Source organism: Phoenix dactylifera, chromosome 5 (genome assembly GCF_051530095.1).
Source record: "Phoenix dactylifera cultivar Ajwa chromosome 5, Ajwa_hap1_PhDact_Kaust_v1.1, whole genome shotgun sequence".
Taxonomy (NCBI): Eukaryota; Viridiplantae; Streptophyta; class Magnoliopsida; order Arecales; family Arecaceae; genus Phoenix; species Phoenix dactylifera.
The window spans coordinates 12,756,700-12,771,578 of NC_143194.1; the positions used below are offsets into that span (position 1 = coordinate 12,756,700).

Below are 14,879 nucleotides of genomic sequence, written 5' to 3' on the forward strand. Positions count from 1 at the left end.
TAAACAAAGATGCCACAGCAGGTAAAAATAAGGAAACAATGACCTCCACCATCCAAAACTCACGTCTCGATCCAGAGCGAGAGCGGCCAGCAGAGCACCTTGGGAAGGCGGTAACCGGACACCCGCCATTCGAACTCAGTGGGAGCGAGAAGAGTACGCGAGCGGAAATTAAATCAAACGGCTAGGCTTTAACCTCACGCCCTTCCATTTCGAAAACTCGCCGTCAAGTAACGGCGTTAGAGCGGGCCCAGCTATAAATACCGTAACAGCTATTAATTCCGTAACCGAGACCACCGTCGGCCAGCCCCGAGTAGGGGAGAGAGGAGCGAGAGTGAAAGAGGTAGAGGAAGAGGCGACGAGGGCGAAATCAGGTGGAGAGAGATAGAGAGAGAGCGAGTCCTCTTGGATCGAAGTTTGGGAGGAAGGGCGTCAGGTATTGCCAGCATTCCCCTTGATTTCTCCCCTTTTCTTGTGTGTTTGGTTCTCGATCTCGTTCTTGTTTTGATAACTGTAATGTGGGAGAAATTTCTTAGAGCAAGAAGGTGGTTTTTGTGGATCGGTCGATGGGATTGTGAGATTTGTTGGTTTTTGTTCAGATTTCATGTGAATCTGGCTGAAAGTTGGGTTTTTTGTGGTTTTAGTTGGGGTTTTGGTTAAGGGATTGTCAATCAGTGGATTTTTCAGCGTAAGATCATATTTTCCATTGTTAGTTAATGTACATATTAAGCAAGATTATTTCTGGCTCGGGGAATTGATGGCCGATGCTTCGATCAGTTTTTTCATGCTTCTTCTCCTTGTAGAATTTTGTAATCTTACAGTTCATGTTTGTTTAACTTCACTGCCTTAGATTTTCATGCTTATATCTTTTTATCTTTTCAAAATATTCTCAGATGCAAGTCAAATATGCATTTTCTTGACTTGAAAAACTGCTAATTTCTCTCTTCTGCTATCTCTCTTTGTAGAACGTTGCATATATTTTCAAACTCTCTAGATGTATGTTTGATTTGATTAGAAATAATGAAGCTTCACTTTGTTGACTACTTTTATGCTTTATTATGAACATTATGAAAAGACTGATGATCCTCAAGCGAGAGTGGCTTGTTTATTTGCATTCATTCCTTTGATAGGAAATGCTGCCTTATATCCAAAACATGTTTGATCTGCCCCTCTGCAGACTTACTCTTTGTGATTTGCTTATATTTTTGCAATGCTTAATGATGCAGTCAGAAGTGATGTTAGTGAATCTATTTGTAGACATTTCTAGTTAGTGATGTACTTTACGGTGAACAGTTTTGCCCACTCATCTTAAATTCCTTATTTCATAATTCTAAACATATCATGATTGGGTGATGTTAATTTATTAAGTAATTGTCATTTCTTTGAATGTTTTGAAATTCTGGTAGAAGTTCATTACTAATGAAGAGCCCGTTTCTGATTAAGCTAAAACATGAAACAGTTAGAAAATCAACAATTGGTTAACTGGGTTGCATATCGGTGATGTTGGTTTCTAATATCATTCTGTATCGCTTGATGCATGCGTGCTTTGCGGCTCTCTACATGTTTATCCCATCGTTAAGTTTATTTTCTGAAAGCACTAGTCTTTCTGCAAGAGTAAGTCCACATGCTGACATAGTTTTGGTATGGTCTCTCTATAACTAGCCATTCAATCTGCAGAAAGTGTGATATTTGTGCTATATTTCTTGTAGTTAGATGGGAAAGGAAGTTAAGGACGTTTGTACTGGTGAAGAATCAGAAGGCTTTATCATATGTTCAGCCAGTGATGACCCTGAGAAGCCTGATGACTATTCTTCTAAACATCTGGAGCTTTCTGCATTTGATGAAACTAGGAGGGACATTCCTGATCCTCAAGATTCTCATACAAATGGACAACTAGAAGAACACAAAGTAAATGAGGATATAATAGATAGTTTTGTTGAGGATTTCTCTGTGCATCAAGATATGGATTTTCCCAAGGGAGACAAATTGCCCTGCTTTGAGAATTCAAATTTAAATGCTGTCTCATTGGAGAAGGAAAAAGTGAATTGTATAGAACATAAGCCAGATAATTATGAGAACACTGATTCTCCCATTAAAACAGTGCCAAAATATGCTAATGTCGGAGAAATACAGTCCAACCACACTGTTCCTCAACCATGTGTTCTTGCAACCGATAAGCATGCTTCTGGTGGGAACTGTTTTGTTGCTAATATTGCTGGGAATGGCAATGGATCTGCTAATTTGAACAGCCAACAAGAAAGTAACATGCCAAAGAAGATTCAGGTAATTCTGAATATTCAGATTTTCCTTCCTTCTGTTCTTTTTAATCATTTTTTGAAATCCATATGAAAATTTAGTCTTGGGAGATCATCATAAGTTACATAATGCAATAATTCCAGTTTATGACTCAATGTTTTAGTAAAAGCAGTCTTCACTGTTCCCTGCTAAAATTTATCTAGCTATTATGCTTACATATGTGGATGGATCATCCAAATAAATAACTATGGTTGCATGTTCTGATTTTATTCTGGTCTTGTTCCTACAAAGAATAATTATCATAACTCTTTCTTTATTCTGTGAGAGAAGAGTTTCCTCTATGCTGAGGGTCCTTTTAATTTATTGTTGATTCTGTTCTGGGTTGGTAGCATCAGATGTGTTGCATACTTGCAGTCAATGATTGTGATATGAGCATTTCTACATATAGGAAGACTTGAGCTGCAACTGAAGAATTTTGGTATGTGAAGAAGTGATATATGTGTAGACAAGTGCAAGCTCTAGCACAACTCAAAAGTGTCATTCTTCCATTTTGGGCACTAATTTGATTTTATGTAGAGCTCCTCTTTGAACTGAACGAATACAAGCTCTGTGATAGGATCAAATATTTCGTATCATGTCAATCTGGCATTTTCTAGCCGCGTCTCTTATTTACTAAATTATAACTAATATGATTATATATTTTTTAACTTCAGAATCAAATATATAGAAACTCATAAGCTTACTGCAAATAGAGAAGATTCTGAATTTTGTGATGGTTTTCTCTAATACATTGCAGACATCCTCAACGCTCACATCAAGGAAGCCTCTGCATCCTGATAATACAAAGCACCTGGACGAAGAGGATACTTGCTCTGTTGCCTCTTCGTATCCTCTTGCTACTTCTGTTTGGTCGTTATTTGATGATTTGTTTATTTTTATTCTTTTCTGTATGCATTGGTATAAGCTTTCCTAAATGATATATAGAACTGCTGCATCAGTGAGAACATTAAAAGGCAGGTTTACAGTCGCATCTGCACCTGTTTTTAGATGCAGTGAACGTGCAGAGAAGCGGAAGGAGGTAGTCTTTTTCTCATCTTGTAATATTTGAGCATTGTAAATATTTGTAGTTGCTATGAAGACAACCTTATGTGTTATTTTCCCTTGTTCTTCTTAGTTTTATTCGAAGTTAGAAGAGAAGCATCAAGCTTTGGAGGCTGAGAAAAACCAGTGTGAAGCTAGGACCAAGGTAGTTTTTCTTCTTTTGTATCTTTGAAAAAAAATGCTACATGCCAAGTTTTAACTTATGTTCCCTTTTCCTATATCCTTTGTGTGGCTTTTCCTTTGATAGGTTAAAAATCTGTATTTTATGTGTCTTTTGGATGACACAATCTTTACTAAAATTTAGATCTAGACACTCGTAGCCTTTTGTTTTACCATGTTGGCTTTTAAAACATCTCAAAATATTTAATTTGTGGAGAATCAACGTACCTAAATTCTGAACAGAACCCAGTGTCAGCTTGTTCATCTTGCAATTTTAAATAAAATTTAGATGGAGTATAAGTAGAGGTTTTTGTATTTTAGTGCTGTTAGAAGTTGCCGTTATCACCATACTGGAGGTCCTTATCTGTCAATATGGACTTAGATCTTGGCATTTCAGGAATGCTATTTTTTTAATGAACTTTTGCTGTAGAAGTTGAAATCTTCTCTTTCATATGCTACATCATTTTTCCAATTCTATGAATAACAATGATCTGATGTTCTTTGCATCATCTATGAGGTAATTGGTTGTTTAGGCTTGCAGAAAGTCTGTGCTTCGTCCTGTGAATTATTTTGTACCTTTCTTCTTTAGGACAGTTTTACAACTTTGCCAATTGGCATCAAACCATGGTTGTACGCAAAGCAGCTGATCCATTTTACTAACCATTGATGGCCATCATTGTAATTAACTTGTTTTTGGATACTGTTTTTTATTTCTACCCAAGACATGGCAAGTGGGTGCTCTATTTAATTGCTTCCTTGAACTAAAAGTGATCTTTTTTTGGGGATGACTTTTTAATGGATATTCCTAGATGACTTTATAATAGTAACTCCAATAGCATGTATAAAATTTTAATTCTTAAAAACATCTAATGCACAAATCTAGAAATGCCAAATTACGTTCTTTACCTAGGAAGAAGCTACTCAATGTTGGATGTGCTGTGTGGGGAGCTCTTGGAGAGTGTGAATCACAGGTCCTGCAGGAATTTTCAAACTCTTCTAGAAAAGGGGCCTTTGTCTCTAATTGTGGAGCAACCTTGCATTTTCTGTTACAGCAAGTCCCATCTCACTCTCTTAGTACTGAGAAAGATAGCATATTATATGTTTTTATCCGCATCTGTAATATTGAGTTTTTGACATGCTCCGGGCCATTAGATAGCAAGCTACTATAATGCGTAATTGGAGTTTTCACACATGTATTTTAGCTGCTACTTAAGATAGGATACAAAAAAAAACTAAGCTTCTATACAATTTCCATCAGTCCCTACTACATTCTTTTTTTGATCAACTCTTTACCTTTTATAACCTGAATCCATCAAGCCTTGCCCTGTTGATATGGTTTCCACTTCAACGATCAATTTACGATCCACTAATGTTTAAGAAATCTTTATCACTGGCTTGTAACGCATTAAACTTGCTTAACACATTTAAATTCATGTTGGATTCTAGAAAAGAGAGTTGCTTGCTTTGAAAGATAAATACATTTGTGAGTAGAGAAATTTGCCTTCTTGGTTTGACAAATTATAACAATGCAATTAGGACACGGCCATCTGGGATTGCATAGCTAGGATAGTGCTTAGATGAAGAGGGATGAAGGCATGTTTGATGTTGGGAACTGCATTCATTGCTAAGGCACATATAGCTAACGTTGTGACCCAGCTATGACATTTGCTCTTGTGTCATTTTACCCATCCATTAGATGACATCTGAGCAACTGTCTGAGTGCATGCCCTACTTTCTTAAGACATGCAGCTGAATTGGATATCCCGATCAAAATTGATCTAGAATTGATCTTGATTTCGGGGTTTTCTTGGTTTTAGCTGAAAGCAACCATTATGGGGTTACTTTTATCTGTTTTAGCAGCATAAGCTAACAGAAATTGGTGAACATCTAAGTAGCATCACATTTTGGTGAGTTCTTGTATTTTATTTGAGTGTGCATGCTCATGTGAATGTGCATTGGCAGTGTGGTGCTTCTTGTTGGTGGTTAATCAGCCAATGGGAACCTATTTGCAAGATCAAACTTAGTTTTAGTCAAGTTTTTAAATGCTTATCATATGCTAAGATTAAAATATCTGAAAAGGCAGAACTTTTTAATCCTTCCGCTATTAATAGGCAAACATAACTTAGTCATTTTTATTATTTGATAGAATTTCTTTATCATCTCTCTTGTTGTTTTTCTAACCCTTCCCCACTCCTCTACCCTTGTCGACACCATCTCCATCCTCCCCCCCCCCCTTTCTCTCTCTTCCTCCTCCTCTCTCCCGACCTTCCTCTAACCCTCCTCTAACCCGGACTGTCGGCAGCACCACCAGCACCCTCCTAGTGACCATGGCTACAATCAAACCTAGGGTGCGGAGGTCGGGCTCGGGCTTGCCCCTTTATCGTTAGGCTGACTGCAGGCTAGGATGAAGTGGCCATCTTCATTTTTCTGATGCAGCAGATCTACGTAGGACTAAATGGCAGTGATGAGTATCTTCACCATGCAATGGATAGGTCTCGAGAGCTGTTCACCACCTTGGCCATCGCTAGTGAAGTAGTCGGCTTGAGTGGGTGCTGACGACAATGTAGAAGCAAGCGCCACTAGGTGAAGCGAAGTGGAGGAAGAAGAATAGAAGGGAGAGGGCAGTTAAGGCTCCTCCATTGGAGTCATCTTGGAGGTTGGCGATAGCTCGCAAGGGTGGTGGGGAGGAGAGAGCAGCTGCGAGGACAGAAAATGCCTCCCTTGCCATGGGCTATCTTGTATTGTATCAATGTGGCAAGGGCTAGCAAGTGGTGCACTTCATTCTTGTTTATTATATAATATAATTTAGCCTCATGACTTACCAACTGAATCCACTGATTTAGCCTAAGCTTAATTTTCCTATTGTAGCCATATCATAGTCCAGAATTTGTTAGTTAATCATTTAACAATCATTTTAAGTCCTTGTTTGGATATATAAGAGAGAAGAAAAAGAAAAGAAAGGATACCAAAGAGTAGAAGAGAAAAGAAAAGAAGAGAATCTTGAACTCAAGAGATGAGAAAAGAAAAGAAGAGAATCTTGAACTCAAGAGAAGAGAAAATAAAAAAGAAAAGAAGAAAAACTTGGACACACTGGGGTACGTTTGGTTGGGGGGAGTTGGACTCTGGAATGGGAATGAGTGATTTCTTTTTCAGCCATTTGGTTGGGGGGAGTCCCATTCCTATTCTAATTCTGCGGAGAATGGGAATATGCCCCAATCCCCCAAAACCTAATCCCTACTCTCTTCTAGTATTCAAACTTTATTTCGATTATGATCACGAACAAAATGCTTTGGGGGATATGACCATTCCAATTCCGGCCACGAACTAAATGGGGGGTGGGGGATGGGGGGGATATGACCATTCCGATTCTGATTTGGTCGCGAACCAAATGCGTCCCTAGAAAAGAAGAGAGGAGAGTTTCTTTTCTCTTGGAATCTCTCCACTTTTGCAGTGAAATAGGCTTTGGAGAGAAGTCATTTCTCTCCCTTTCTCATATTTTCTCTCTTGACTTGCTATTCAAATGATAGATTTTTTTTTTCACTTCGCTCCTTAAATTTCCAACCCAACAAGAGAAAATGGATCTCTATTCTCTTCTCTCCTAATCAAAAAGAATATTTGTATTTTCTCTTTTTTATTCTCTTCTCGCTAAATCTCTGAATTCAAACAAGGCCTAAAGCAAATCAACAAGAGAAAAGAATTTAAGCACTTTCAAAGTGTGCCAATCTGAAATTTATTGCATCATCAAAGTACTAGATATGGAGCTACAATCTACCAAAAAAAAAAGCTACCAATATTAATGATTAGCTACGTAGTAGATCCTCTGAATTTTGGTTAAGGAGATCATCAACCTCCTTTGGTCCTAGGCTATTAAGCATTGTCTCTCCATGAATCTTATTTTTAAGTAAAGGAAGAGTTTTTATATGCTTAAAGAGTTGCCTCCTTTTTCTAATGTCTTATGGCTGCAACATGATTGTAAGTTTGTCCTACAAAATGTAATTAATTGGTTTATGGTTTGTGTAGTACGACACATATAGATATTCTTTTTCCATATTAATATCATGTCAAGTTTGGCTATTCAAACCAAGCACCATTCATCTTCAAAACTTTGCCTTCCATGACAAATTTGAACATGGGAAAACCAACCAGATTCCCTATCCTTGTTCACTACCTCAATATTTTGGAGGATGGGAAGACCAAGTGGTAACTCTTCTATATGTCATTTCGGAGGATAGAAGACCAATCACAACCTTGCTCCTTGTACTTGTTCATCTTTTACATTTCAGGATTTCTCCCCAACTTAATCACTGTCATTTAGAAAGTTTACTAATCATGCTACATCTCCATTTTGAAGGGTCGGAAGGAGTGGTGTGGATGATTATGAGTGAAGTGAGCGAGTCCAGTGCAAGTAAAGGGAGACTTGATTTGATTGAGGGGCCTACCGGTGGGCAGCCTCCTAGGGATTTAGTGGAGGGTGATGAGGAGGTTTGCCAGGATGTTTCCCTTTCAGATGGGGAGGCGGAGAATTAGTCTAAACCTGAGTTGCAGTGACCTTAGTTGGAGATTGTTAGGGGGCCATAGAGGAGACAATGGGCGACCCACAAGGTTATGTTGGACGTTGAGTAGCTCATGGAATTCATGGGATCATTGCTTGACGAAAAGGAGTTGGAGGAGGCTAGGGAACCATGGAAGAAAAGCTTGGTGGGTAAGTTTCTGGGCAAACGGCTTAGCCTATTACTGTTGCTAGGGTTTTGAATTTTAAGTGGAAACTTGCTAAGAATTTTGATATCATGGATGGTTAAGAGAACCTTTTTGCATCTGAATTCCAATCAAGGAAGGATTTGGAAAGAGTGACTTTGAAGATGAATGGTGCTTGGCTTGAATAGCCAAGCTTGACACAACATTAACATGTGGAAGGAATATCTATATAAGGATGATTTCTGCTAAAAAATCACAAACCAATTAACTAAGTTGTGTAGAATAGACTTACAATCATTTTGAAATCACAAAACATTTGGAAAGGGAAACAACTTTAAGCATATAGAAGCTCTTGCTTTTCTTCAAAATAAGATTAATGGATGGACAATGCTCAATAGCTTAGGATCGAAATTATGCCGATTATTGCCCACGTGGAAATACGCGACAACAATTAGCATAATTATATGTCATCTCAATAAGAAATGCATATTTTTTTTTCTTGATTAAAATTTCTCTCAAGTTAAAAAGGAGAGGAAGGAGTTGTGCTGCAGTTGGCTAGGGCATGGATTTCATGGTTGTTGAGTTATCATGAGGCCGAGATTTCGAGCCTCAGCCATGCTTACAAGCATAACTCTTTTAAATTTTTAATAGATTTTATATTTAAAAGAAAATTAAAATAGAAGAAATGGGGTGGGGGCAAAAATAAATGCAGTTTGGCACAGATGGCTAACATGTCGGTCTGGTATCTTGAGGTTGAGCATTTGTGCCTCTCTCACCCCATTATTTTTTATTCATATTTTTCCTAATTTTTTTTTGAAAATTCATAGAACATTGTGTAAAACTAGGATTAATAATATATACATTTTTTAAATTTTGTGATTTTATGCTCGATACCCGTATCATGATAGATTAGTGTGGGCTATTAATAATAGATAAAAATATATATATGTGCTCGTACCCAATTTATTTTTGAAATCGTAGTGATAATGGTCACAGTATCGGACTTCATGACTTACAATAAATCAATACATATGGATAATGTGGGATATGATTTTTGACCTTAGAGATGAGGGTATCATTCTCACCAAAGAGGAGCAAATTCTTGGATTGATTAACTCCTTGCCAGAATCTTGGGATACAGTGAAGCTTGCTCTAAGACAGAATGGGGACATCAAATTTTTTATGGTTGTTGCCTGTCAGCTTGAGCTAGAGGAGGAGCGCCAAGTGGTTATAGGTCTAAGGCGAACCACAATGCTATCAACATTTCCTAACATTTGCAGCTAGGCATTTGGGTTTCAACGCAAGTGGCAAAGGATTTTGACCAGACATGGTGGGACCAAGATTCTTTGTAAAGAAAGAGTAATACAAATATGCGATGAAAAAGAATACAAAAACCGAAGGGAGACACAATAACGTTAAGACATGTCATATGAAATCTAGGGTTTAGCAAAACTTGCTGATTGTACTATGTTTAATTGTATAGTTACATATTGAATTATTGTATTTTTTTTGTAAATATTAATGCAATGTTATTTTGTATATATATTTTTGAGTTATGGCATATTTTTGGATGCATTTAATTTACTACCCAAGATGAAATTATATAATTCTATTAACGCGCCTTAGAGTCCTATTTTGAGTGGGAATTCTTAGATGGGTAAAGTTCAGAGGACTTCTCTTCTAGAACTGAAATTTTGTGCAAATTGGACTTACCCTATTACTGTTGCTACCATGTAACCATCCATGGATCCACTGCATCGGAAAAATGAAAAATTCACTTCATCTGAGCCCAATCCTGGTTTGATGATAAATGGGCAGACAACAAGCCAACTTCCATGTCCTAGATCTGAATGTGGCTATGGTCACAAGGAGGGGGCTGGTGGTGCTGCCAGTGGTGTGTGTTAGAGGGAGTGGAAGAGAGAGGGGTGAGAGAGAGAGAGAAGAGGAGGAAGGAGGGCAGTGTTGATGAGGGTAGAGGTGTGGGGAAGGGTGAGAAGAGGAGCAGCGGGAGATATGGCAAAGAATTAAAAATGGTTAGGTGGTAAAGAAGGAGCTAAAGATTAGTACGGTGATTTGAATATCTTGAAAGAGATCTGGGGTCTATAATACATATAGATTGACCATGGCCAATGTGATAGAAAGAAAAAATTATCTTGTAAAAGTTTAGAGGATGATAGAACAAACTGAATTATGGAAATATTAAACTAGTAAGGTGTCAAGATTTAATAAATCCTCCAAACAAGTACATCAGAAATCTGAACAGGTAATATACTGGAAGTTTGATGGAGAAAATTTGGGAACTTTAGATGCAATAATGGATTGATGATGTTGCAAAAAATATTGGGTAATTGATACTGAATGACTCTTACTATATTCATAAGATGCGAGTTTTGGATAAGAATGCTGAGGATGAACCTCTAGCAAATTAGGTAGGAAAAAGTTTCGACAAGTACATTTAGAGGAAACTCTGATAAAGTAACCGGAAACTATGTTGAAGGTTGCGCACATGCTTGGTGCATTATGGAAGGGTCAATAGAGTAGTTCATTACCCACAAAAACTGTGTTAACAGCTACAATAAAACCTTTGAAAGAATGAACACCATACAATGGTTTATAAAGTTGATACCAATAGGATTCATTTGGCTAGTTGATGTTTCCCTTAAAGCCTTGTCCATATATTTATTTACTTTTTTGCCATTATGTGTATTTCAGATTGCTTTGGTGTGCTGGTTGGGGGCGCAGGTGGGTGGTGTTGTAATAAATATAGATAGGTAGTCTAAATGAGATAACCAAGGAGAAAACAAAATCAGTTGTACCATAAAAAATCTATTGGGTATAATTTAGTCCAGATAATGATATTTAGTAGTTGTGCACATTACTTTTCCTTTCTTGATCTTAATGCATACCATAATTATAAAAACCAATTTTCTACTTAGTTATGTTGAATTTTATGCTGATCATATGTTGAGGAAAACAATGTGCAGTGTCCATGTTTTTGTTTTTTTGCATGCTGAACAAGTTCATAATGTTGGAACTGTAGTGTAGGGCTTCTCATAACAACTGTATTAAATATGAGACTAGAAATATTCAGGGCCTACGATTTCTACATTGACATTGGTACATAAGATCTGTTGATACTGAATTTTATGAGAACGTTGTTATTTGCCTTGCCTTGTTTCCAGGAAGAGCGAGAGGCAGCACTTAAACAACTTAGAAAGAGCATGACTTTCAAAGCTACGCCCATGCCAAGCTTCTACCGTGAAGGACCTCCACCAAAGGTTGAGCTTAAAAAGGTACTACTCTAAACTAGCTGTTTCTAGGGAACTATTTGTAGTCCGTTAGAAATGAAATATTATGCTGGCTCTATACTTTGTAACAGATTTTGAAGTTTTCATTATTCAGGGATATGGTTCTCAACAGGCCATGATTCAGTTACTTTCCAGTTTTCATAGAATTCTAACGTATGTGACTTTTTACCAGTGAGTTTGTCCATTAAATGCCCAGGTTGAACATCTATGGCACAATTAAGGTTCACCAGGTCATAATTCTTGAATGGCTAAGGCATGCTGAGCCATTGCAAGCTCTAGTTGTTGCAGCTAATTTTTTTCTATGACGGTGATGTTGAAAAGCAAAAAAAATGCTTCTTAGTAGCTTTATTTGCTGCTTGAATTGTTATAGTTCAAATGTATGCTCTTCTACCTATAGGCACTCATATTTTTTCTGGAATTTTCTATAATAATTAGTACCTTGAATCATTTTGATAAAGTTCTTGAACCTAGTTAACAGTCAACCATGAAGTAACAAACTTTTGATATTCTTGGCAAATTAACAACTTCACTCTTGTTTTTTTAAATTATCTCTTGCTTTTCTAAGATCACAGTTTTGCATCTGTTTTTACTGCATGAAATTACAGATTCCCCCCCTTGACAGATTGACGGTCATGATAAAAAACAAATCTGTCACAAGACAACAGAAATGCCTTTATTATCAACAGAGAAAGGAGAACTTGTAAGCAGATTGGTAGTCTTGAAAAGTGGATCTGAAGCAAGTCCATTAGCATGTCATATGAATGCAGATTTTATGTAATAAATCTGTTGTCCTGTTAAGCACTAGGGTGTTGCATGGTAGTGCTATTTTCACAAGTCAAGCAACTAATTATCTAACTCATTCCTGAACATACCTGATGATGAACCTGACCATCCAATACTGAGTGCAGTTAAGATGACAATCAGGTTGGTCTGCTCCCAATACTGCTTGACCCATAGCCGACCTGAATCTGCTTTACATCTTAGATCTAGATCCAAATCCAATCCATCACTTGGTGGGTATGGGCAGGATCCAAGATTTTGGAGATAGACCTGATTGTGTTGAACTGTGTCGTTTCTGTCTCATGGGATTTATGCTTGACTCCATGATGTTGGACAGTCGATGTAGGATCTATTAGGATTCAGGATTGACCTCAACCTATAGGTTATTGGAAAATTCAACTTACGTCCGAATTTTCTTTAAAATTGAACCATGCAAATTGGAAGTGCAGCAGAAAAAAGAATTGAACCATGCAATTTGGAAAATTCAACACATCTCCCTTGTGGAATCATACCCCAGTAGGACAAGAATATATTATTTAATTCATCTATCTCCATTAAACAAATATCCAATCTGTTAAACAACTAAGATCCCCTGTTTAATTTAAAGAAACCTTGACAAGTGTTCATAATTCCAGAACCAACCCCCTTAAGGCATGGTTAATGATTGCAGTTTCTGTAGTTTGAACAGAAATGCATGAACAGTATCAGTGCAGTAAATATGCCCCTCAAGTTAAATAAGATCTAAGATCCTTTGGCTCTTGATTGAAAATAACCCACTGACAAAAAGATAATCAGAAATAAAAAAGAAAATACAATTAAAATAAAATCTAAGTCCCCAGGTCCAATCTGTTATACAAATCTAAGATCATCTACTTAGGCGAAAAAGAAACCCTAAAAATATTTGTAATTCTGAAACTAACCCCCACAAGGTATGGTAACTGGTTGCGGTTATTGTACTCTGAACATTAATGCATAAAAAGTACCACTGCATTAATCATACCCATCAAGTTGCCAAGTAAGATCTAAGCTCTGTTAATCTTGGTTCTTGCTTCAAAATAACCTACTGAGAACTGGAAATAATTAGAACAAAAAGGAAAGTACATTAAAAGAAAAATACGGCAAATTGACAACTAAAGTGAAATCTAATTCCCCAAGTGCTGCAGCCCTCGGATGCATCTTGGACAACCTTTATTCTATACTCCATTGAATGTTAGGTCTTAACTTGGGAGCTAGGACCCATGCTGCCTCATGGCTCTGAACTTTCAGAATTGTTATGTCCAGTTTGGATCTGATATAGGCTGGGTCGGGCCTACTCAACCCACTTGAGTACCTACATAAAGTTGGCAAATAAATTTATGAACTGTTAAACTCAAGTTCAATATAGACTTTAGTAATGATCAGATGGCTCTCAGGCTACAAATTATGTGGTCATTGTCCCGGTATATATCGAATTCTGATGTAACCATTCAGATTTAATTGCTAGATAAATAATTTTTCTTTTCCTACTTAAATTGAAGCTACCTACAACTCGTGCAAAATCACCAAAGCTTGGCCGAAGGAAGAGCTGTAGTGATGCGAACCATCCATCCAAAGGAGAAAACAATGATGGAGCATGTGGCCGAGTAAACCGTCATAGTTTGGGGAGTTTCAAAGAAGATACCAACAAGCTGCGGATTGGAGTGAAGAATGGAAGTGCAGCATCCAAAGATAAAGAAGGGCCCAAACTGGTGAGGGAGAGTTCCAAACCCCCTTCTCGGAAGGTCTCTGAGCAGAGGAAGGCTGATGTCACTGTGCATTCCTAGCTCATAAATTACTCCTATGTTCTGGTAATCTATCTTACATCACATTTGATCCCTTGCTTTCTGGAAGATGCAGTGTTCTTGTGAGAACTTGTTGCTAGAATTTGTGTGATGTATGATGGTGTAAATTTTTTAAGTTATAAAGAAACAACATGTATTAAACACAATGTCTTGCAGCAGTTTTATTAGAACTAGTGAAAGAAATGACTTTTTTTCATTCGGACAACTGGCTTCGGTTTCTAGAGTATTGTTAGCGAATGCCATCTAAGTGGCAATGATTCTGGTTGTAACTTGTGATATTTATGTAGTATTTGTTGTTATCATTATCATTATAATTATAGTTGTGGTTGTTATTATAGCGGTGGTAGTAGTTGTTCTTGTTGCTGCTTTTGTTATTAATGCATATTTCAGAATCTTATTTATTAGAACATATGAGAATTATATTAGTTGTGCAATCACCTTTTGCTGAATTTTCTTTATTTCCAAGTGAGTCTTGATAATTATTTAAGTTGCCCCTGAAGAACATTAGGTGTGATTTTTTTATCAACATCAAACTTGTATTTTCTGATGTTCCATGAAGCCATGGTTTGTGTTCACATGATAGATTCATGCGTGGTCTGCTTGAGACGACCAGACTGTCTTCGTGCCACCTGATAGTCTGCCGCTTGATCCATCAGATCTTCCATATTGAAGCCATCCAATCCCATTATAACTCAATCAATTTTTTTTCAGAAATAACTCATCTCTCTGGTTCCCATCTTTGACTCTCTCTATACTGTTCCAA

General features: G+C 37.3%; 1 protein-coding gene across 2 annotated transcripts; it reads left to right on the forward strand.

Annotated features, from left to right (window-relative positions):
- Positions 1–282: 282 nt before the first annotated feature.
- Positions 283–14,451, forward strand: LOC103718978 (protein WVD2-like 3). 2 transcript variants are annotated; one of them, XM_008808009.6, is made up of 7 exons: positions 283–433; positions 1,707–2,280; positions 3,050–3,138; positions 3,238–3,331; positions 3,428–3,499; positions 11,391–11,501; positions 13,814–14,451. In XM_008808009.6, exons 2-7 carry the CDS (start codon positions 1,711–1,713, stop codon positions 14,096–14,098), a joined length of 1,221 nt encoding a protein of 406 aa, XP_008806231.2. In that variant the 5' UTR covers positions 283–433; positions 1,707–1,710; the 3' UTR covers positions 14,099–14,451. The 2 variants fall into 2 exon arrangements, with proteins under 2 accessions (XP_008806231.2, XP_008806232.2); XM_008808010.6 differs by having other exon boundaries at positions 1,711–2,280.
- The last annotated feature ends 428 nt before the right edge of the window (positions 14,452–14,879 follow it).

Bases quoted from the DNA above. Each gene is read 5' to 3' on its own strand.
- LOC103718978 (XM_008808009.6), top strand. From the start codon at position 1,711: ATGGGAAAGGAAGTTAAGGACGTTTGTACTGGTGAAGAATCAGAAGGC. The intron at 2,281-3,049 runs GTAATTCTGAAT...AATACATTGCAG, and splicing joins ACATGCCAAAGAAGATTCAG to ACATCCTCAACGCTCACATC. The intron at 3,332-3,427 runs GTAGTCTTTTTC...TGTTCTTCTTAG, and splicing joins GTGCAGAGAAGCGGAAGGAG to TTTTATTCGAAGTTAGAAGA.